The sequence below is a fragment of the Tupaia chinensis genome, unplaced genomic scaffold (genome assembly GCF_000334495.1).
Source record: "Tupaia chinensis unplaced genomic scaffold, TupChi_1.0 Scaffold146907_1, whole genome shotgun sequence".
NCBI classification, from domain to species: domain Eukaryota; kingdom Metazoa; phylum Chordata; class Mammalia; order Scandentia; family Tupaiidae; genus Tupaia; species Tupaia belangeri.
The window spans coordinates 1,270,422-1,291,427 of NW_006206760.1; the positions used below are offsets into that span (position 1 = coordinate 1,270,422).

A 21,006-nucleotide genomic window follows, 5' to 3' on the forward strand; every position below is an offset into this window, starting at 1 on the left:
AGAAAAGAAAAGAAAAGAAAAGAAAAGAAAAGAAAAGAAAAGAAAAGAAAAGAAAAGAAAAGAAAAGAAAAGAAAAGAAAAGAAAAGAAAAGAAAAGAAAAGAAAAGAAAAGAAAAGAAAAGAAAAGAAAAGAAAAGAAAAGAAAAGAAAAGAAAAGAAAAGAAAAGAAAAGAAAAGAAAAAGAAAAAGAAAGAGACAAGCAGAGGAGTTACCTGCTGCCTCCCTCCCCTCTGCCCTCAGGGGTCCCTCGTTCCTTGGAAGCACTGACAGAGCACAAGCCAGCGAGGGGAACCCAGGACTAGAACTACCTTAGAGGGAGTGACAGAACCCCGCTGGTGATTGAAAGTGATTATCCTGGGGGCCAGCAGGTGGCGTGGTGGTTAAGGGCGCTGGCCTCCCATATGACCAGCCGTGGTTCGAGTCCTAGGCCTGGTAGCTTGCTTTCTCACTTTCTCTCACTCTGTCCCTCTCTGGTCAAATTAAAAAGGAAATAAAATTAAATAATTATTTTTTAAAAAAGCAAGTGATTGACCTGTTTGCTCTGGCTTCTCTTGCAGTGGCCATCCCTGCCATCGGAGCCCAGTACTCCGTGTTTCCGGCAGCACCGGCACCCAAAATGATCGAGGATGGCAAAATCCACACCATGGAGCACATGATCAGCCCCATCGCCGTGCCGCCAGACCGGGCCAGCGCTGCCGCGGCCGCCGCCGCCATCATCCCCGCCGTGTCCACGCCTCCGCCGTTCCAGGTACAGTCCTCCCTGTGGTCTCGCCTTCTGTGTGAAGCCACTCTGCGTCGTGGATCCGTGTGGGGTTCAGCACTGGGGGTTCCGTGCGCCTCTCTCTCCGTTAGAGCTGCGGGATTGGGTGGACTGAGCATTTCTGATATCGGTCATGACAGAGAAGCAGCATTTCACATCGAATTGCACTAGACCCTGACAGTGTCATTGTATTAGGGTGGAAATAATACGCGACAGTGACAGGTGTGATTTATCCGTGCCGTGCTGTTCTATGCCCCCTTTTTTCTTCAATGGCACTGAAATATATTTAGGGTTTTTTTTTTTTTTTTTTTTAAAAAGAGTCAAAAAAATTTTTGGTTTTTTTTTTTTTTTTTTTTTTTAAGAATTCATTTTATTTATTCATTCATTTCATTTTAATTTGACTTGAGAGAGAGACAGAGAGAGAAGGAAAAGTGAGAAAGCAAGCCACCGGGTCCAGGACTCGAACCGTGATCGGCCATGTGGGAGTGTCCAGCGCCTTTACCACCGCTCCACCAGCTGGCCCCCGTTTTTAGGTTATGTTAGGGAACCACCATGTACGATCCAGGGAGACATCTCACCTTGTCACACTCCAAATTGTAGCTCAGCGAAGAGGTGGTTTCTGGTTTTTTTTTTTTTCCTTTAAGATTTTTGCCATCGGGTGTGTGCACTCACTGGAGAAATACAGAGAGAGAGAGACAGAGACAGAGACAGGGAAAGTGAGACAGCACCCCTTAGCGGGAATGGCCACGCCGCAATCACTTCTCCATTCTCCTCTCAGGATTTTGGGCACGCACGCACACGCGCCTAGCATGTGTTTCAAGCTGCCAGGTCCAGGATTTGAACCAAGTAGTCACCTCTGCAGGATCCAGCCACCTTCACCTACACACCACCTGCTGGCCCTAGAAGCAGTTTTTAAAGATGCCCAGTGGCTAAGTATTTCCTCCACTGCCAGCTTCCGCCTTTCTCGCCCTTCTCGTTGGTGAGCTGAATTAATGCGGTTGTACTGGCTTGGCCCTTTGCACAGGCTTGTCCACACGGTCTGTTTGCAGACCCGCGGATCAGGGCTGAGTTACCAGAGCCACGCGTGGCTGGAACAGAATGAGGGTCGGCAGCTCAGCCGCCTGGTCTGTGCTGTGTTCATGGCACGGTGAATGACACATACACCAGGGGACATCACGGGGCATGGAAAGAGAAGCCGTAAGTTCAGTGACCAGCTCTTCCTTGGAGGCTGACAGGATAGTCTGAGCCTTAGGACTACCCACTGCCCTGAAGATTTTTGTCAGCCCCACTCTCTGGGCCCAGAACTGATTTCTTTTTCTTTTATTTTTAATTTATTTTGCTATAGAGTGCATGTGCTCACCAGAGAGAGACGTAGAATAGAGTGAGGGAGAGAAAATGAGAAATCACCCCTCCCCCGAGGGGGATGGCCATGCTGCCGGCCTTTCTCCTCCACTCTCCTCTCAGGATTTTGGTCATGTACACATACAAGCCCAGTGTGATTTTCTTTTTTTCTTTTTGGGGGAGAGATTTTTGCTATAGGGCACATGCACTCACCAGAAAGCCAGAGAGAGACAGAGAGAGAGAATGCGAGAAATCACCCCCCAGGGGAGATGGCCACACCACAACCCCTTCTCCTCCATTCTCCTCTCGGGATCTTGGGCACGCATGCACACACGCCCGGCGTGAGTTTAAGACCAGGTCTGGGACTTGAACCGCGGTCGGCTACATGGGAGTCCAGCGACATAGCCGTTACAAATACTGCTGATCTTCCCTTCTTCCTCTGTGGTCCCTCCTCCGCCTCGAAGTCTCTCTCCACAGATACTTCATTACTACCAGGGATCCCACCTATACCTGTGTCTTTCTTTACAGAGTATTTATGACTGTGAAGGTCATGGGACCCAGGTTAAGCCAGCTGTTGGGGACACCGGAAACTGTTTACTCCCCACTCTACTCTGTCGTCATCTGCCCCGAGCTAAGCTGGTGCACATTTATGTGCATAAGGTGGTGTAGGGGAGCAGCCCAAGCCCAGGTGTCGGGCTGCCTGTTGCACGTGGAGAGCTCCCTCTCGGATCCCACCTTCCCTTGTCCACGTGTTTGGGAAGGAGTGCTCGTGTCTTGCCATGAACCGCCATCTGCCCAGTTCTGAAGGCTCTCTCCCTTGCTGTAAAGGGGCCCTAAAGATGTAGACTCTCTACACAGTGTGGTAGGAGCCAGGATAAGGTAGGACGCGCCAGGAGGGTGGAGGAGAAAGGTCTACGATATGGCCATCCCCACCGGGGCAGGGGATGATTTCTCACTTTCCCTCTCTGACTCTGTCTCTCTGGTGAGCACACGCACCTTATGGCAAAAACAACAACAAAAAGATAACTTATCACCAAAAATACAGGGTTCAGGATCACATGTCATATTGCCTAAAAGCCACATCACTTTTTTTTTTTTTAAGAATCATTTATTTTATTTTACTTTTTATTATTTTAAAATTTGCTATATGGCTTGTGTGCTCACCAGAGAGAGACGGAGAGAGAGAAGGAAAGTGAGAAAGCAAGCTGCCAGATCTGGGATTCAAACTGTGGTTGGCCATGTGGGAGTCCAATGCCCTTAACCACCACATCACACGTCACCTGCTGGTCCCCAAATTCTTGTCACTTTGTTCAAGTCATTTAACACGTCTAGCAGGTCTACACCTCTCTAAGTAACCATCAGCCTCACTAGTGGCTGTGCTAATGCAATAATACCGTGCAAATCAGGCACTGAGAACAGAGCTTGGCAGTCCAGTGTCTCCCAGGCATGTGATAATCATTGGTATAATTATTATATCGATTGTAATTCATGAAAGTCCGCTTAGGTTAGCAATTCCTTTGAACATAATTTTGCAATTCTGATTTGCGGATTTTGTAAAAGAAATGATATCTAATTCCTTTATAACAAAATGCAGGGAGAATTTATTTCTGGATTTAATTCTCCATTTCCTGTATCTTAAATTGCTTATTTCGAAGATGTCGCAAGACGCAGATACCCTGGTAGTGTGTACAACAGGGCATTCTATGAAACTAAGACACACCGGGTCCTTTGTTAAAGGGATGTTTTCTGTTAGCAAACATGTCTTTATGTTTTCAGTAAAGCAGCTCACACAATCGGTTCCGTGGCAAATGCTTTGGGAAGTCCTGCACCCTTTCTGTTCCTGTTTGTTCTGGAAACGGGGTCTGTCCCACTCTCAGGTGGACAGCAGGCAGCACTAGGGACTTCTCCAGAGATGGCGGGGGTTGCTCCAGCCGACGTGGCTTTACTTAGCTTGTCTATCCCCGCTTCTTCCTCGTCGGAAACTTCTTATCCAGGGACCCCCAGTTCAGAGGCCTCCACTTGGAGATGCTTTGTCCAGCTCCGCAAGTCAGTTGGCTCCTTCCCTAACCTCTCCGGCTGTTTGTATAGACGGTGGTGTCATAGCTTAGCGGCTGAAACCCTCACATTGACTGAAAATTGTGTGTGGTCACAATTTCTCATGTTTAGAGCTTAAGGAGGTGTCCCTTGAGACCAGTATACCATACACCCCATTCCATCAAGGTGGCTGGCACAGTTTACTCTTTTACTTTATGTGCTCCATGAGGAAGAGAGACAGAGACAGAGAGACAGCACTTCTGACAAGTCCTGGTGCTGCAAGCCATTGCCCACCTCAGCCAGCCCAGGTCACAGGCCCGTGAGTGCCGGGCACATTCCGAGAGCTCTCCGAAAGTAAGCCACAGCCTTCCCTGGTGGACGTGCCTGGCGGAGTACCCCGTCTTAGCACTGCACCGCCGACCACCCCGCCTCTCCATTTCTGAAACAGATCATGCTGCATCAGTGAAGTAAGTGTGGAGGCAGCTGACACATGTTGGGGGGCAGGCTTTAGCAAAAATACGTGTTTTCCATTACCGTGAGATCAGATGTGTGGCGGGTAGGTTTTCCAACCCCTGTATAGCTCACTTGGGGCAGAGTCCAGCTGAGTGGAGTGGTGGGCAGGGGCTTCCCAAGGGTTTCACCTTTCCCTTCACCTCCCAGGTCTCCCTCTCATTAAGGTCCTGTCACTGGATGGGAATGGGTCCAGTGCCATGGGACCTCTTCGGTGGCCCTTACCCTACCCCTTCAGGTAGCTGTTAGTCACTTACCCTCTGCCTCAGTCCTTGATGGCCACCTCGGCCCTTCCATCCATGTCTTCCTGGCTTCCAGAAATGTGCAGCGAATGATTGAATCATGGATTCTTTTCGTCTCTCCTCCCCAGGGCCGCCCAATAACTCCAGTCTACACGGTGGCCCCCAACGTCCAGAGAATCCCCACCGCCGGGATCTACGGGGCCAGTTACGTCCCTTTTGCCACTCCGGCCACAGCCACGATTGCCACACTACAGAAGAACGCGGCCGCCGTGTACGGAGGCTACGCCGGCTACATACCTCAGGCCTTCCCCGCCATCCAGGTCCCCATTCACGACGTCTACCAGACGTACTGAGCCTGGGGACAGAGCGCAGGCAGGCCCGCCAAAGGAACGCGTGACTATTTATGAAGAAGGAGAAACCATGTCGGATCAGCACACAGATGAACCAACCCCGAACGCGAAGAATGTTATCAAGTGTCACACGGAAATATTTTATATAAATGAAGTTTTTCACTAGTTTTTTAAAGACTATTTTCAACCTTGCAGGCCTGTGTTCATACATTTCTAAGAGACTCGCCATGGCCCGTGCCTGGATACCATCTTTTAAACATTTGTACACTCTACCACTTTGTATAGAGGTTTATGTGTTGTTGTGTTTGTTTTTTTAAGGATATATTTTCAGTATGAAGGTTATTTTCTTAACGTCTGCACTCCAGAGATTTCTATTTTGTAGTACCTTCGATAATATATCGACTATATTAAAAAATAAAAAAGCACATTTGTGCAGCTAGGGAACTATTTTGAAATATATATTCACTATTTAAAGGTACAAACAGTAGTGCTTTAAAATACTACAGAAAACATTATTTTAAAGGTAACACTGGAAAGTGCAATTTTAAAATGAGTCAAACCTCTGTATTTTTGCTGGCTTTAAGGCTCGACGGGGTTGCTGTGTGTTATCCACAATGGTTCTATTTTATTAAAAAAATTAATAAAAAACCAAACACACAATCTCTCCTTAAAAGCCAACATTGAAAAGACTTGTCACACTTCTGAGTCCAAACACTGGAACATTCTCACCTCCCTGGGGCTCATTCTCCATGTGCCTTTATCCTTAAACACGGCCCCTCCCATCACTCACCTTCTCGCTCCCAATCCCAAATCCAGCCTTAACTTTTGGCAAGTCTGGGGCAGGTGAATACCTAAGAGCCCAAACAACCTATGGCTTTTCTATTTCTCCCTAGGTTTTGGTTGGGTTTTGGTGTGTGTGTGTGTGTTTCAGTTGGGGAGGATTTTTTTCTTTCATGCGTGCTCTTTTCCATAACAGAGTAAGCACAAGGTTTTAACAGGTTTGTAGAAGACATCTTTGTAAAACTATTGAATTGCCCGATGCACAACTTTAATTCCCTTTCTGATGCCTTTATTGTATTCATTTTTTGAGGCTGAGTCTGGCAGGGCAAAGAATGTATATTGTGTAAACAAGCCCGCCATAGACTCTTGGCCGCAGAAAGCGATGCTTCTAGCTGCCTTATCGTGTTTCATGCAGAAATGTCCGTGGTTCTAAAGGATGATGGTGGCCTTATGCTTATGGGATGGAGCTTCCCTCTGTGGCCGTGCACCTGTAAACTAACTGGGGTGCACACGTTCAGGAGGAGGAGAGACCTGCAGGAGTTCCGAGATAGCGTGTAAATATTTCTAATGCTTGCTTTGAGAACTTTTGTGCTGCAGAAGCTCATGGTATATAGGTTTTTCCAAAATGGACATGGAGCTTTCCTCTGTGGCCGTGCACCTGGCCAGTAAACTAACTGGGGTGCACACGTTCAGGAGGAGGAGAGACCTGCAGGAGTTCCGAGATAGCGTGTAAATATTTCTAATGCTTGCTTTGAGAACTTTTATGCTGCAGAAGCTCATGGTATATAGGTTTTTCCAAAATGGACCATTTGATTCCCATGTTATTGAAAGGGTGTGTTTTCATAGGAAGTCAATGTACATTCAGTGTCTTGTGCCTGTTTAAAGGCTTTTATTTAGGAGAGTGAATGTAAAATACAGTACACATGGTAAGATTGTCCTCTATGAAATACATCAACTTGGAAATTTTTTTTTGGTTTCAAGACGCCACCCAGGAAATGAGGCGCGCGGTGAGGCGGCAGGCATGCCGTCCCGTTCTTACGTCGCGTTCTAGACGAAACCTTTCCACTCCGTGGATTTTTGTGGAGAGTTCTGATTTGTGAATTAATGATAGGATCGTGCCCTAGACACCTACGTTTGTTTTACATTATGATTTAAATTAAGAAATTCCCAAATCCTTTTTTTTTTTTTTTTTTTGCTTGTTTTCTTTTTAACCTCTCCCCTTGGGATGGGATGGATTTTTATATATAAGCAATATTTATTTAACTGTCTATGAAATGATGGAAGGCCTGATCAGGCCTTGATGCATTTCTGACATTCCTTTCTGGCGTCCCTAAACGGCCTGAAGGAATAGTGCAATGTTTCTGGCGACCTTGCAGGCCAGACTCACACGTGTGGGAGTGAGTAATCCGAACACGTGCGTTGTGCGTCCCACCCTCCTCTGTCAGCCGTGGGAAGAGGCCTCCTTCCGGTGAAGGATCGTCCAGGGGTTCACTGGATGCAACTCTGACCCAATGCCCTTACTATATTTTACATGTGCCTGTAAATTATATGCAAAAGCAACAACAACCCCCCCCCCAAAAAATAAAACACAAAAAAACTGAGCAAAAACCATTATCTTAACGCGGTCACTACCAAACTACCTTGAAAAATGAATGTTGGTAACTTTAACTTGCCCGTTCAGTGTCAGTGACTCTCCAGCCTGTGGTCTTTCCTGTTCGTGTTTCAAAACCATTTCACGTACACTACTGAGGTAAGTTGATAACTTGAAATGTGAACTATTTTTTTTTTTTTTAGGGTTAAGAACAAATATAAACTATGTTAAAAAGAGAAAAAAAAAAAAGGTTTTAGAGTTCTGTTGTCAGACGTGCAAGTAGCTGAGTAGTTACCTGTAGCTGCTTTGTATTTGAAAAGCTTTTATTTCGATCTTGCTCCATTTACAGTACATTCTTTGGATGTATGTAGTAAATAAAGCTTTGTTTAAAAGCAATCTCAGGTCATTATTTTACATTGTGTTTTATTTATCCTGGTTTACTGTATTTTTTTAACAACAACAAAAAAAATTTGAGGGCGTCAGCAGATGGCGTGATGAGTAAGGCACTGGATTACATAGAGTCGACCCCACGGTTGAGTCCCAGACCCAGCAGCTGAAGAAGCATACCAGGCACGTGCGCATGGGTGCCCCGAGTCCAAGGAGGGAAAGGGATTTGGGCGTGGTTTCCCTCTCTGTCTCTCACTTTCTCTCTGTCTCTCTCTCTCCAGGTAGCACACGTGCTTTATGACATAAATCTGGGGGGAGAGGGGGAATTAGGAAAACCCTAAGAACTAAATGGGGCCAACTAATTTGATATTTTAAGTTGCAGGAAGTTCTGGTCATGTCTTTGGTTTGGAGTTACCATTGAAGACGGGGACATATTTGAATGATAAATTATCAGTAGCCTTGAACTTAGGTCACGTGCTAGGAGGTCCTGTCTCTGGCCTCCCACGTGCAGGTTGAAAGTCATGCATGCCAGGCATGTGTCGTGCATCCGAAGATCCCTGGAGCTTCTCCTCCAGGGATTACTGTGTGGCCCCAGGAGGTGGTTTTTTTTGCATTCTGTTCTCTCTCCAATGAGTGCATATGCCCTATAGCAAAAATCTCTTAAAAAAAAAAAATTGGGGACCAGCAGGTGATGTGGTGGTTAAGGCACTGGGCACTCCCACATGGCCACCAGGGCTCGGGATTTGAACCACAGTCGTAAGATCTGGCGTCCCTGAGCAGCACATCACTGTGGGCGGAGCTGGCCCGTATATCTTCAGATTTTTAAGAACGTCTTGAGTGGGTTGACACAGGTACTCACCCATCCTTGTCCTGCCTCTTCCTCGACTCACCCAATTCTGAACCCTCCCTAGGTCAGAGGTCGCTTAGGTTTAAATAGGGACATAAAGAGCCAAAACTATTTTGCTTCATTTATGAAGCAACTATTGGACCTGATACAGCCTTTTCTTTCTCCCTCTTTTCCTTTATCGTCTCTGCTTTCTTCTTTTCTTTTTTTGGAGAGGTTTTTGCTATAGGGCACGTGCACTTGCCAGAGAGACAGAGAGAGAAATCACCCCCAGGGGTATGGCCACACCGCAATCCCCTCTCTTCCCTTCTCTCGGGATCTTGGGCACGCACGCACGCACGCACACGTGCCTGGCGTGAGTTTAAGACACTGTGTCCAGGACTCGAACTGCGGTTGACTACATGAGAGTCCAGTGACATAGCCCTTACGCCATCTGCTGGTCCCCTTTCTAAGAACCAGCATTCCTGTTTTCTCACTCCTCGCTCCAGTGAACGTGCCCCAGATACCTTTACACTCACAGAGGCAGTTGGGGCACGCTCATGGGCGTGAGGAGTGAGAAAAGCCAGCACCATGGCCTATTGGAACAAGCAGGCTTGGTACCTACCCGTGGTGCAACCCCGGAAAGGATGCCTCTGCTCTCTGAGCCCAGTTTTTCTTTTTCTTTTCTTTTTTTTTTTTTTTTTAGAGGGTTTTGCTATAGGGCGCGTGTGCTCGCCAGACAGACAGATAGAGCCAGACAGAAAGCGAGAAATCGTCCCACCGGGGATGGCCACACCACAATCCCTTCTCCTCCATTCTCCTCTCGGGATCTTGGGCACGCATGCACACGCGCCGGGCGTGAGTTTTAAGCCACCAGGTCCAGGACGCGAACCACGGTCGACTACATGGGAGTCCAGCAACATAGCCCTTATGCTAATTGCTGGTCCCCTGAGCCCAGTTTTAACTGATAAACTAGAGATAATAATAATCCTGACCTCATAAAGTGGTTGTGAAAATCAGGGGTGAGCTAATGAATCTAAAAAGTTCTGGTCATTGTAGGCACTCTCCTAGAAAGTTCTCTCCTTTCCTTCCCCTGTTAAACTAGTGTGAATGCATTCTTCTATATTAATCCCATCAAGCCTTTCCATTTTGAAGCCTCTAGATTCGCCCATTTATTCAATAAACATGTGTTGAGTGCCACCCCTGGGCCAGCACAGCAGGGGGCGCTGGCGAGACAATGGTCAACAGAAGGACCCTCTGCCTCCCAGAAATTCCCTTGCATAATTAAGAGCATTTTCTTGGTTGGGGCTTGGGCAGGGGGTTAAGGAAGTTTGGGGGAAGAAGCGGCATTTGAGTAGAGAGCCACAGGGTGAGGAGTTGTTAGGGCAGAAAAGTGGGGGTGACAGGCACTCCCCAGGCCTGTGCTCCAGGTCCCTGAAAATAGTCCTGCCTGGTGGCCTGAAACAGGAGGGAGAAAACGAACATTTGTTCTCGACATTAAACATGGTGTGTGGCCCTGCGTTGGCTGCGGAAGGAAAAGTTTGGTCCCCACAAAGAGGTATCTGGGAGCCAACATCAAGTGGGAAGAACCCTATTCATTCCTGTTTGGGGTGTTCAGAAAGTGGTAGAGCCCTGGGTTAATCTATACTGCCAAAGCTGGACTGTCTTCTGCGTGGTGCATCTGAGAGGGACCCCTCATGGGCTGCTCCTTCCCCACTGCCTTCCTGGCCCAGGGGGATGGATGCCTACCAACCCGGGTCTTGCCCTAGAGAGTTTATAAGAGCTACCAGGGCAAGGCCAGCAGGTGGTGTGGTGGCTAAAGCACGAGACTTCCACTTGGTAGGCCATAGTTCAAGTCTTGGACCTGGTGGCTTGCTTTCTCACTTTCCCTCTGTCTCTGGTGAGAGTCCGTGCCTCGTAAGAAATTAAAAATAAAAATAATGAGTTAAATTAAAAATTTTTTTAATTAATTCAATTAAGTACATTTTTTAAAAAAGGTCCTCCACCCCTTCCTTCTTCACTGCAGGTCCAGATTCCAGCCTCAGGTTTTTCAGTGACCTTTCACTCTTCTCTGGAGTTTCTGGAGTCAAAGCCTTTGCCCACAAGGACGTCCTCACCGTCCCCAGGTAAACCCATCAGAGAACTGGAGGCACGGTGACTTCTCAGGACATGTGAGAGTGAAAGAGGGTCCCTAATCGAAAGTTTCAGAGTCACACTGATTTCCCCAATGGGATCCTATTTTATTTCCACACAATGTCCTCTGCACAGTCATACCTGCAATCGAAAGCCACACCAAAACCCTGCATTTGCAAGAAATACGACCTTCCTTAGCTAATTTTTAGCCACCCTTCTTTCTTGGCTGGCTCTACTTTGTTTGTCAAAAATCTTCATTAATGATTGACCAAGCACGATGTTTAAGTAGGCCTTCGTCATTCTCCGCCATTCTCCGGCAGGTCAGACATGCCACCAAAGCTCGGTTGTTTCTACAGTGACCTTGCTGGGGCTGCGGGGTCAAGACATTTTGAGCTTATGGTGTTATGATAACACCAGGCACTGCCAGTTTGGGTTCGCCGGGAATTTTCCTCTCCTTTTTCAGGACCGATATTCCAAACGATGGCACTGAGGAGGGCATCATTTCTACTAACCTCACCATCCTCACATCCGCCGCACTTCAAATTTGGACATTTGACACTTCCTCAATCTCACTTGAAGTGCAGACTCAGCTGCCCGACCTATCCCTCATCTCTCCTTTCCAAATAAAATGCAGCCCTAAGAGGAAAAATTCTGGAAATGCAACTGATTCCAAATGTGCTCTGGCAGTCCTACAGGAGCTTTTCTTTTTCTTTTTCTTTTTTCTTTTGTTTTTTTTGGGGGGAGGGTGGATTTTTGCTATAGGACACTTGCACTTACTGGAAGGATAGAGAGATAGCAAGTGAGAAATCACCCCCTATGGGGGGATGGCCAGTGACACAATCCCTTTTCCTCTTGGGATTTTGGGCATGCATGCACATGCTCCCGGCATGAGTTTCAAGCAGCCAGATTTGGAACCCAAACCATGGTCAACCACGTGGGAGTTCAGAGCCTTAACCCCTACACCACCTGCTGACCCCTCTTCAGAAACTGTTCTGAGCATAAGAGAATAGCAAAACTAATCTATTGAGCATAATTTCCCAACCCTTGAGTACAAATATCTAAGTCACTTGGTGCTCAGTCAAGGTTGCCCTTTGTGAGCATTTCTTTTTCTTGTTCCTCATCTTCTCTTTCCAGGAATAATGTTGAAGTTTAAGAGGGTGATAGCTCAGCAGGGTATAAGAGCAACAGCTAACAGTGAATTGCTATGTGCCAATTTGATAATGACTGTATGGATGTTTGCATGGATATTTTAAAAACTTTTATTGAAAACTACTATAGATTCAAAGTAATGCTCATATCATACAGCTTGATTAATTTTCAGGAACTGAGCACATCCATTGGATTGGCATCCCAGAAGCTTCCCTGTGGTCTATTTTGGTGATTCCGTCCCCATGAGAAAAACCACTATCCTGACTTCTAACAGCATAGGTTAGTTTTGCATGGATTTTTTTTTAAGACTTGACATGGCTACCACTAGTGTCTCCATTTTGCTGATAAAACACAAGGAGACAGAAGAGGGTTAATAGCCAACTAACAAAGCTGGTGAGTAAGTGAAAGAGCCTGGATTTGAACTTGGCTTATCTAGGACCAGGGAGTGGTGTGCGTGGGGGTGCAATTTGCTTTTTACAGTTCACCCATTTTGTAAGTCATTTGTTTATTCTGGAACCTATCCTGATCTGACAAAGCCACCTCATCATAAAGGTCATTGGAACAAGAGGGAAGAAAAGATAGAAAATCGTCACAAATGGCAGAACAGGGGTCCAGAATCTTTCAGAGTTTCCAGGCCTGTAGAAGGGCCATTTTACATGGTTTGTTTTGGTTTTTGGTGAGCCCCAAAGTGCTTCATTCTAGCATGACTTTTATCAAAGAAGAGAAGGAAGACACTAATTCACGCTAGAGGAGTCATGTGTTTTCCACTAGGGACAAATCCTTTCCAATAAGCTGAAGAATAAAACCAAATAAAGAGGGTGGCTTCAAGGGTCAGATGGTCCCCTATCTGCTTCCGGACATTGTACCCAAAGGCATCCCAGTCTAGGGAGCCCAGCCTAAGAACTCTGAGTTGCAAGGAGCATCAGATAATTGGGCCCTCAGCAAGTTCACTGGACATTAATAACCGGTGTCCCTGATAGGAGACACACAGTAGAAAATGCTGGAAGGCATGTCTGTCGAGGAACTTCCTTTATTATTCTAAGACGCCAGTCACTGCATCAGCTTCCCTTTTGAATAGTCTCCACCGCTCACAGAGCCCTTTCTCCAGCCCTATCACACCTAAGTCTCATGACGGTTCTGTATCCCAGTTTCCAAAAGCCTTCTTCCTCTCTTCTCATTCATTCATTGATTCAACAAATGTGGTTTTGTCATTTCTGTTTGTTTCTTTATTTATTTAATGTTACTATAGGATGCATGTGTTCCAGAGAGACAGAGAATGTGGAGGCACTTTCCCCCCACCAGGGGGGATGGTCATGCCACCATCCCCTCTGCATTCTCCTCTCGGGATTTTGGGCACACACACATGCTCTGTTCTAATAATTTTAAGTGCAGTATCTCAGTAACTCTGCACAACAACTCTTTGAAGTGGCTCTATTATTTCACCCACATTTACATAGGAAGATACTGAGAAAGAGGTCAAAGGACCTCTTTCACCCAATGTCAAGTTAACCTGCAATGGAACTAAAAACAAAGCTGTTGGAATTTGGAGTTTTTAAAAGATGCAAAAAGTGGGGTGGGCCTTTTTCTTTTTTTTTAGAGTTATTTTAACTTTATTTATTTTAATTTCACCAGAGAGGCAAGAAAGCAAGTCGCCAGGTCCAGGACTCAAACCATGGGAGTCCAGCACCCCTAACCACTATACTACCTGCTGGCCCCAGCTCAGGGCTTTAATGTAAACACTCTGTCCTGGAAAGAGCTGGGATACCCCAGAAATAAACGGGAGATTAGCTGTGAAGGTTTCGCCCTCACTTGACAGTCTGAACAATTCCGGGGCTTCCCTTCTCCCAAGGTTAGTCCTACTGTGGTGGTCACAGGGGAGCATAGCAGCTCCTCTCGTTTGCAGGATCCAGAAAGCAGACAGCAGCCCGCTTCCTCTGTGGAGCATCAGCAGCACCTAGAACCATGTAGGAATCTAGAACGTGGACACTGGCAGCCTCCTCACGGGCCTCCCTGCCTCCAACCTCACTCCCTTTCTAAAATCCAATTCGAATATCGCTCCTGTGAGAAACCTTCAGGGCTATCCTGCTGCTGACTGTACAAAGTCTAGACACTTAAGCTTAAAACTTGCAGGCCTGGAAACAGTAGATCACATAATGGTTACACTGCTAGACTCCCATATGGCAGATCGCGGTTCAAGTCCCGGACCCGGTGGCTTAAACTCACACCTGGCGTGCGTGCGTGCGTGCCTAAGATCCTGAGAGGAGAATGGAGGAGAAGGGATTGCGGAGGGGCCATTCCCCCTGGGGGTGATTTCTCGTTTTCTGTCTCTCTGTCTCTCTCTCTCTCTGGCAAGATATATATATCCTACCAGGGCTACACAGGCAGAGCTGATCTTCACCAGCAGGATGGTTTCAGTCCCTTGCTGGCGTGTCCCCTGGCTGGACAGTGCCTATGCTGGTTACTGACTGTGAATTTGACCTTTCCTCCACTTTCCATTTTCTCCCATTATACCAGCGAGCGCCATTCCCTTAAAAGTCTCCCTTCTCACTCATCCAGCATGTATTGAGCATCTGTTATGTATCGTGTTAGGCACTCATGACCCAGAGCCACAATCCTGCCTCCAAGAGGGTGTTGGTCCAGCAAGGACTCAGACGGGGTGCAGACAGTGATAGAACAATGGGAGAACTGTGGGGACACGGCTGGATCCGGGGTGCTCAGGGAGCACAGAGTGCGGGCACTTCACCCACCCAGACTCAGGGGTCAGGCTGCCATTCCTTTTTTTTTTTTTTTTTTTTGGGGGTTTTTGCACTAGGCGATTATTTATTTTTTTTTTGAGAAGTTTTTGCCATAGGGCGCGTTTGCTCGCCAGGCAGAGAGACAGAAAGTGAGAAATCCACCCCAGGGGGATGGTCACGCCGCAATCCCTTCTCCTCTGTTCTCCTCTCAGGATCTTGGGCACACACATGTGCCCAGCGTGAGTTTAAGCCACCGGATCTAGGATGCGAACCACGGTCAGCTACGTGGGAGTCCAGCGACATAGCCGTTACGCTAACTGCTGGTCCCTCAGAAGCCCTCTAAAAGGGTCCTATAAAGAGCCCAAATAAGCCAAGCCTAGAAGGAGAGGTGAGGCTGATAGAGGTGTGAGGTCCCATCCTGACCGCGGCCGGGGTGTCCATGGCTGATTCCCACCGGCAGAGTGGCTTGATCAGAACCGCATTTCGGAGGGGATGCCCCGGCCAGAGAACAGAGAGGAGGCTGGAGGACAAAGGATGCCAGAAGGGACCCCTTAGGAAGCTGTTGCAGAAAGCAGGGAGAGCAGGTGGTGGTGGACGAAGGGACAGGAAGTGGACTCGAGTGGCGTTAAGTCAAAGCCAATAAACGCCGGTGACTACTGTGTGACAGGGTGCAGGGAAGGGAAGGACTCTGAGTGTCTGGCCTGGGTAATCGGGTAGGTCGTGTGGTTTCATAGTGCTAACGGCACAGAGTTCCGTGCTAGAAACATGACTAGGCCCATTTCATCCTTCGAACAGCTCCTTGAGATAGTAGTGTTCTTACTCAGTGTGTAGACTGGTCACCGCAGGCACAGGGTTCGAACCCAGAGTCACACAGATACTGATTTGCATTTAGACTCAGGCAATTAGAATCTACGTTCTTAACCAGCTCCACTGATCACAGCTTACTGAACATAGCAGATCTGGGGACTGGCCCCGTGGCCTGGTGGGTTAAGGGAGCCAGATCCCATGGCCAACTGTGGTTCGAATCCTGGCCTGGCCCCAACAGCTTAAAAAACACGCTTGCCTGGGGCCAGCAGTCAGCATAATGGCTATGTTGCTGAACTCCCATGTAGCCGACCGCGGTTCGAGTCCCGGACCCGGTGGCTTAAACTCACGCTGGGTGCGTGTGCGTGCGTGCCCAAGATCCCAAGAGGAGAATGGAGGAGAAGGGATTGCGGCGTGGCCATCCCCCTGGGGGGTGATTTCTCACTTTCTGTCTCTCTGTCTCTCTCACTCTTTCTGGCAATCACACGCGCCCTATAGCAAAAACAAACAAACAAACAAACTTCTCAATAAAAAAACAAAAACACCACGCTTTCTGTGTGTGTGTGTACCCCAAAACCTGGAGAGGAATTGTGGTGTGACCATGCCCCACTGAAAGGGAGGGAGAGTGCTTTCTCCTCTCCTCTCCCTCTCTCTGTGTCTCTCTGTCTCTCTCTATGGCAAGCACACATGCCATCTGTCAAAAAAAAAAAAAAAACAGCAAACTTGGTCCATTCATATCGGGACACGTTGGAACATGCCAAGCTCGCGACACCTGACGAAGATCCAGGCAGAGTTCAGAAGGCACCTGGATATACGGACGAGCAGTACAATCATGGGTTTTAAAAGAATGATCCTTCATTTTTAAGAGAGAGTTTTGCAATAGGGCACCTGTGCTCACTGGAGAGACAGAGAGAGACAGAGAGACAGAAAGCAAGAAATCACCCCCCAGGGGAGATGGCCACGCAGCAATCCCTTCTCCTCCATTCTCCTCTCGGGATCTTGGGCACACACGCACACACACCCTGCATGAGTTTAAGCCAACGGGTCCAGGACTTGAACCGCAGTTGCTACATGGGAGTCCAGCGACACAGGCATTACACCAACTGCTGGTCTCTCAACCATGTTTCCTAAAGGGACTACGGGTTCCCCCTGAGCACATCACAAGGATCAGCTTATCAGTCGGCCTCAAGGGCAGAGGGCAGGGCCCGAGAAATAACAGACAGGACAGGACAGGCAGTCTTTACTCACGAGGGAGGGAGGGAGGGCGGACTGGGGCAAATATCAGGGTGCAAAGTAGAACCTGCAGGGGCGTGGGGTGTGAAGGGAGGGAAAAGTGCACAGTGCAGGGGAGAGGCAAGGAGAGCCCCAGGGCAGCTCCGCCCTCCCCTGCTGCAGTGCAGGGTGGCTCCACACCGCCCCTGAGAAAGCTCGCCTGCCCTGTGCTTCTCCTGTGCCCTCCACTCCGCCTGGAGCACAGCCAATCAGGAAGTGCTGGCACTCTATCCGGCCTCAACTGGTCTGTCAACCTCTTAAAGCCTCTTTGGAGAGGCCAGCTGTCCCCCAGCCTCTAGAGTACCTAGCACTTAGGAAACAGCATTTGCAGCCTGCGGGACATGTTCTAGGTCTGGGAAAGCTAGACCCACGGAAACAGGGTCTCACCTACAGGGCGGAGACCTGCCTGGTGAAACCCTGCCTGGTGCTCAGCCCTGGGGGTCCTGAGCACCAGCTTCTCTGGGCTGGTCTCCTTTCCATAAATCTCAGATACCTACTTACCCTGCAAGACTGTTGAGGGGAGTGGGACCGGCAGATGGTGTCATGGTTATGTCTCCAGACTGGACTCCCCTGTAGTCCACCCCAGTTCGAGGCCCAGATCCAGCAGCTTCAAACTCACACCGGGCACATGTGCGTGGGTGCCCAGGATCCCAAGAGGCGAATGGAGGAGAAGGGACTGTGGTGTGGCCATCTCCCCTGGGAGAGGGTGATTTCTCGCTTTCTGTCTCTCTGTCCCTCTGATGAGCACATACACCCTAAAGCAAAAACCTCTCTAAAACAGGAAAAAAAAAAAAAAAAAAATCTTTTTTAGTGGAAAAAAAAAAAAAAAACTTGTTGAGGGGAGAGCAAAGCTTTGCCTAATAGTAGGTAACATAGTAGTTGGTGTGGCTGGGACCAGCAGTTAGCGTAATGGCTATGTCACTGGACTCCCATGTAGTTGACCGCAGTTTGAGTCCCGGACCCGGTGGCTTAAACTCATGGGGGGGGAGTGTGTGTTCATGCCCAAGATCCCGAGAGGAGAACGGAGGAGAAGGGATGGCGGCGTGGCCATCCCCCCTGGGGGGGGTGATTTCTCGCTGTCTCTCTGTCTCTCTCTGTCTCTCTGGCAAGTGCGCATGCCCTATAGCAAAAACCTCTCCCCCCCAAAAAAAAAAAAAAGTTGGTGTAGCCAGCATTATTACTGCAGGTGTGCCCTTGGGCGAGTGATGGCATCTTGCCGGGTCTTGTCCCAGTTTGTGCTACGCCCCAGCTGACCCAGAGGCGTCTCTTGGCTCCAGTGGCGTGCCATTGTGAGAACCTTTGCCGCAGCTCTGGCCCTGCCTATCTCAGTACGAGATTAGGCCTTGCTTTGCTATCACAAACGTTCAGAGAGCAAAGGCCTTTGGCAGCCCGGAGGCCTATTCACTCCCTCCCCTAGAACTGAGTCTCAAGACTGTGGGACAAGGAGCAAACTGGGGTGTCTCTCTACACATGGGGCTAGGAAAGGGGAGGGGGGTACCAGCAGGTGGCATGTGGTTGAAGTGCTAGACTCCCACATGGTCAACCACGGTTCGAGTCCCAGACATGGTGGCTTGAAAATCATGCCAGATGTGTGTGTGTGTGTGTGTGTGTACATGCCCAGAATCCCAGGAGGAGAATGGAGGAGAAGGGATTGCAGTGCGGTCATCCCTCTGGGATGATTTCTCACTTTCCCTCTCTCTGTCTCTCTCTGGCAAAAGAGACACCCTATGGCAAAAACCTTTAAAAAAAAAAAAAAGAGAGAGAGAGAGAGAGAGAAAGGAAAAGGAGACAGGGTTGTAGACAGGAAACGTGGCTATGTTGAACACTGCCTAGAGACCGGAAAGTTGTGAACTGGCTAAGGTCTTCACAGACACACCAGCGTTTACTCAGGGTCCCGGCACCACTTCCAGAGGTCCTACCCCCAAAACAGGGTGGGGTGGCGTAGTGGGAGAGAGAAGACCGTTCTACTTTCAGAAGAAAGGAGGCCAGAGCATTCCTTCTCACACACAGCCCTGAGAATGACGACCATAGTAAGGGAGAGGAATGGCGGGTGAAGGCAGTGTTCGCGTCTCCTGGTTGGAGGGACAGAGAGGTGGTCTGAAGTCAGGCAGAGCCCTGCCTAGTATTTCAGGTTGTCATAACGTCCTTAACTTCGGCACATGATGGGGGTAAGGAATGAGTCACTTGAACACAAGCAGAGAGGGAGAAATCTCTTCTCTCAGATTGGGTCCCCGGGGGTAGGGGCAGGGTGCCAATCAGCCCAGGCTGCTGCATTTAAAAAAACAAAATTTTAATACAACAATCTAGGATTATGCATAGGGCACATTTTCTAAGAATCCGTGTTTACCCAGAGCCTGGCTTTGGGAGGGGCTTCCCCTAACGTCCATAAGTGATTTCCGGACATCGGTTAAGGAGCTGGTTTCCAGCTGGTAGGAAGCACTTCTCATGGAGAATATTCATGAGACCCCAGGCGTTCAGATGACAAGTCACAGGATTTCTGTCACCCTCCCAGCTGGAAGGGCTCTGCTACACGGCAAACGTCCGGAAGTCTTCCTCGCGCACGTTGTGCTTGTTAAACTTTCGAGATCACGTCTAGGTTTTCACACAGACTCACTGGGTGCCACTGAGTCGATGCCTCCCCTGCAGTGCGGAAGGAGCATTTGGCGGAGGACAGTGGCTTGAGCGAGAAGGACACCCCTACCCAACCCCATCTTCGGGTGCCCCGTCACTCCGCCTCCTGCCTGGATTCCGGAGGATGAGAGTTGCAAAGGGCTCAGAGGTTACATAGACCCCCTTAGTCCCAGCCAGCTCGCCAAGCCATCATGCCATGGCCACACTATGTGTGTGTATATATATATACAATGTTTTTAATTTATTTATTTAAATTTATTTATTTATTTATTTTTGCTATATGGCCCATGTGATTACTGGAGAGAGAGAGAGAAAGAGAGAGAACATGAGAAATCACCCCCTCCGAAGGGATGGCCACACCACAATCCCTTTTCCTCCATTTTCTTCTCAGGATTTTGGGCATGCGTGCACACACGGCCAGCGTGATTTCCAAGTGCTGGGTCTGGGACTCGAACCATGAAGTCAGCCGCAGTTGACTATGTGGGAGTCCAGCGACATAGCCATTACGCTAACTGCCGGTCCCTTTTCCTGCTTCTTTTTATTAGGTCAGGAGCGTGATGACATATTTTGGCCTAGAAAAACGCACCATGACCTTCCCGAAGAGCTAAGGGCATTGCTGATATTGATGAGAGGCGGAGGGAGAAAGCATACAGCAAATTTCAGAGCGATGTCAAAACTACCCAGAGGTTCGCAGCTAGAACCAAGAACGTGAAATAAAAAGGCGAGTTGGGAGAACTGCAGCCACCAGGCCAGATGCAGAAAAGGCCGACTGTCTTTTATTGTAGAGCGGGGAATAGGTTTCCATGTCTGCACTGTATGACTTGGGTGGACAGGGAAGGTATTTTCTTTGTGATGTCATCTCGTTGCTATTTATTTATTTCTTTTCTTATTAATTTGCTACAGATCATGTGCATTTGCCAGAGAGACACAGAAAGAGAGAGGGAAAGTGAGAAAGCAAGCTGCCAAGTGTGAGACTTGAACCATGGTCGGCCATGTAGGAGTCCAGAGCCCCAACTACCATGCCCCCTGCTGGCCCCCTTGTTGCTATTCACTGTTGTTTGTTTTAGTTGCTAGGAGGAATGTAACTGAAGGCCAAATCCAGCCAAAACCTTCGCCCACATTCATCATTTAGGTCTAGCCTCCACGGCACAGCGGGTCATGGGCCAGACTACAGAGCTGGAAGCCACACGCCAGCTATGGTTCTAGTCCCTGGCCTGGTTGACTTGAATTCACCCGGTACATGTGTGTGTTCCCAGGATCCTGGTGGGCTTGAGGGCTCGAGAAGAGGGTCCCTGCCTGGCCTAGTCCCATGGAAGGCATTTCTCTCTCTCTTTCTCATACACATGCATGTTCTCCATCATGAATTTTTAAAAATTATAATAATTTAATTAGTTCCTCTTGGATCCTGGTCAGGGTTTCTTCTTTTTTTTTTTTTTTTTTTTCTATAGGATGGTTGGTCTCTAC

At 48.3% G+C, this 21,006-nt stretch overlaps 1 protein-coding gene across 2 annotated transcripts in view; it reads left to right on the top strand.

Annotated features, from left to right (window-relative positions):
* Positions 1–7,604, top strand: part of RBM47 (RNA binding motif protein 47) — a 77,986-nt gene extending 70,382 nt beyond the window's left edge. For both annotated transcript variants that reach the window (XM_006169222.3, XM_006169212.3), the window contains exons 6-8: positions 558–748; positions 5,016–6,631; positions 6,807–7,604. In XM_006169222.3, the coding sequence (XP_006169284.1) occupies positions 558–748; positions 5,016–5,240 (416 nt within the window). In that variant the 3' untranslated portion in view covers positions 5,241–6,631; positions 6,807–7,604. The remainder of the gene's footprint in view (positions 1–557; positions 749–5,015; positions 6,632–6,806) is intronic.
* Positions 7,605–21,006: the final 13,402 nt, after the last annotated feature.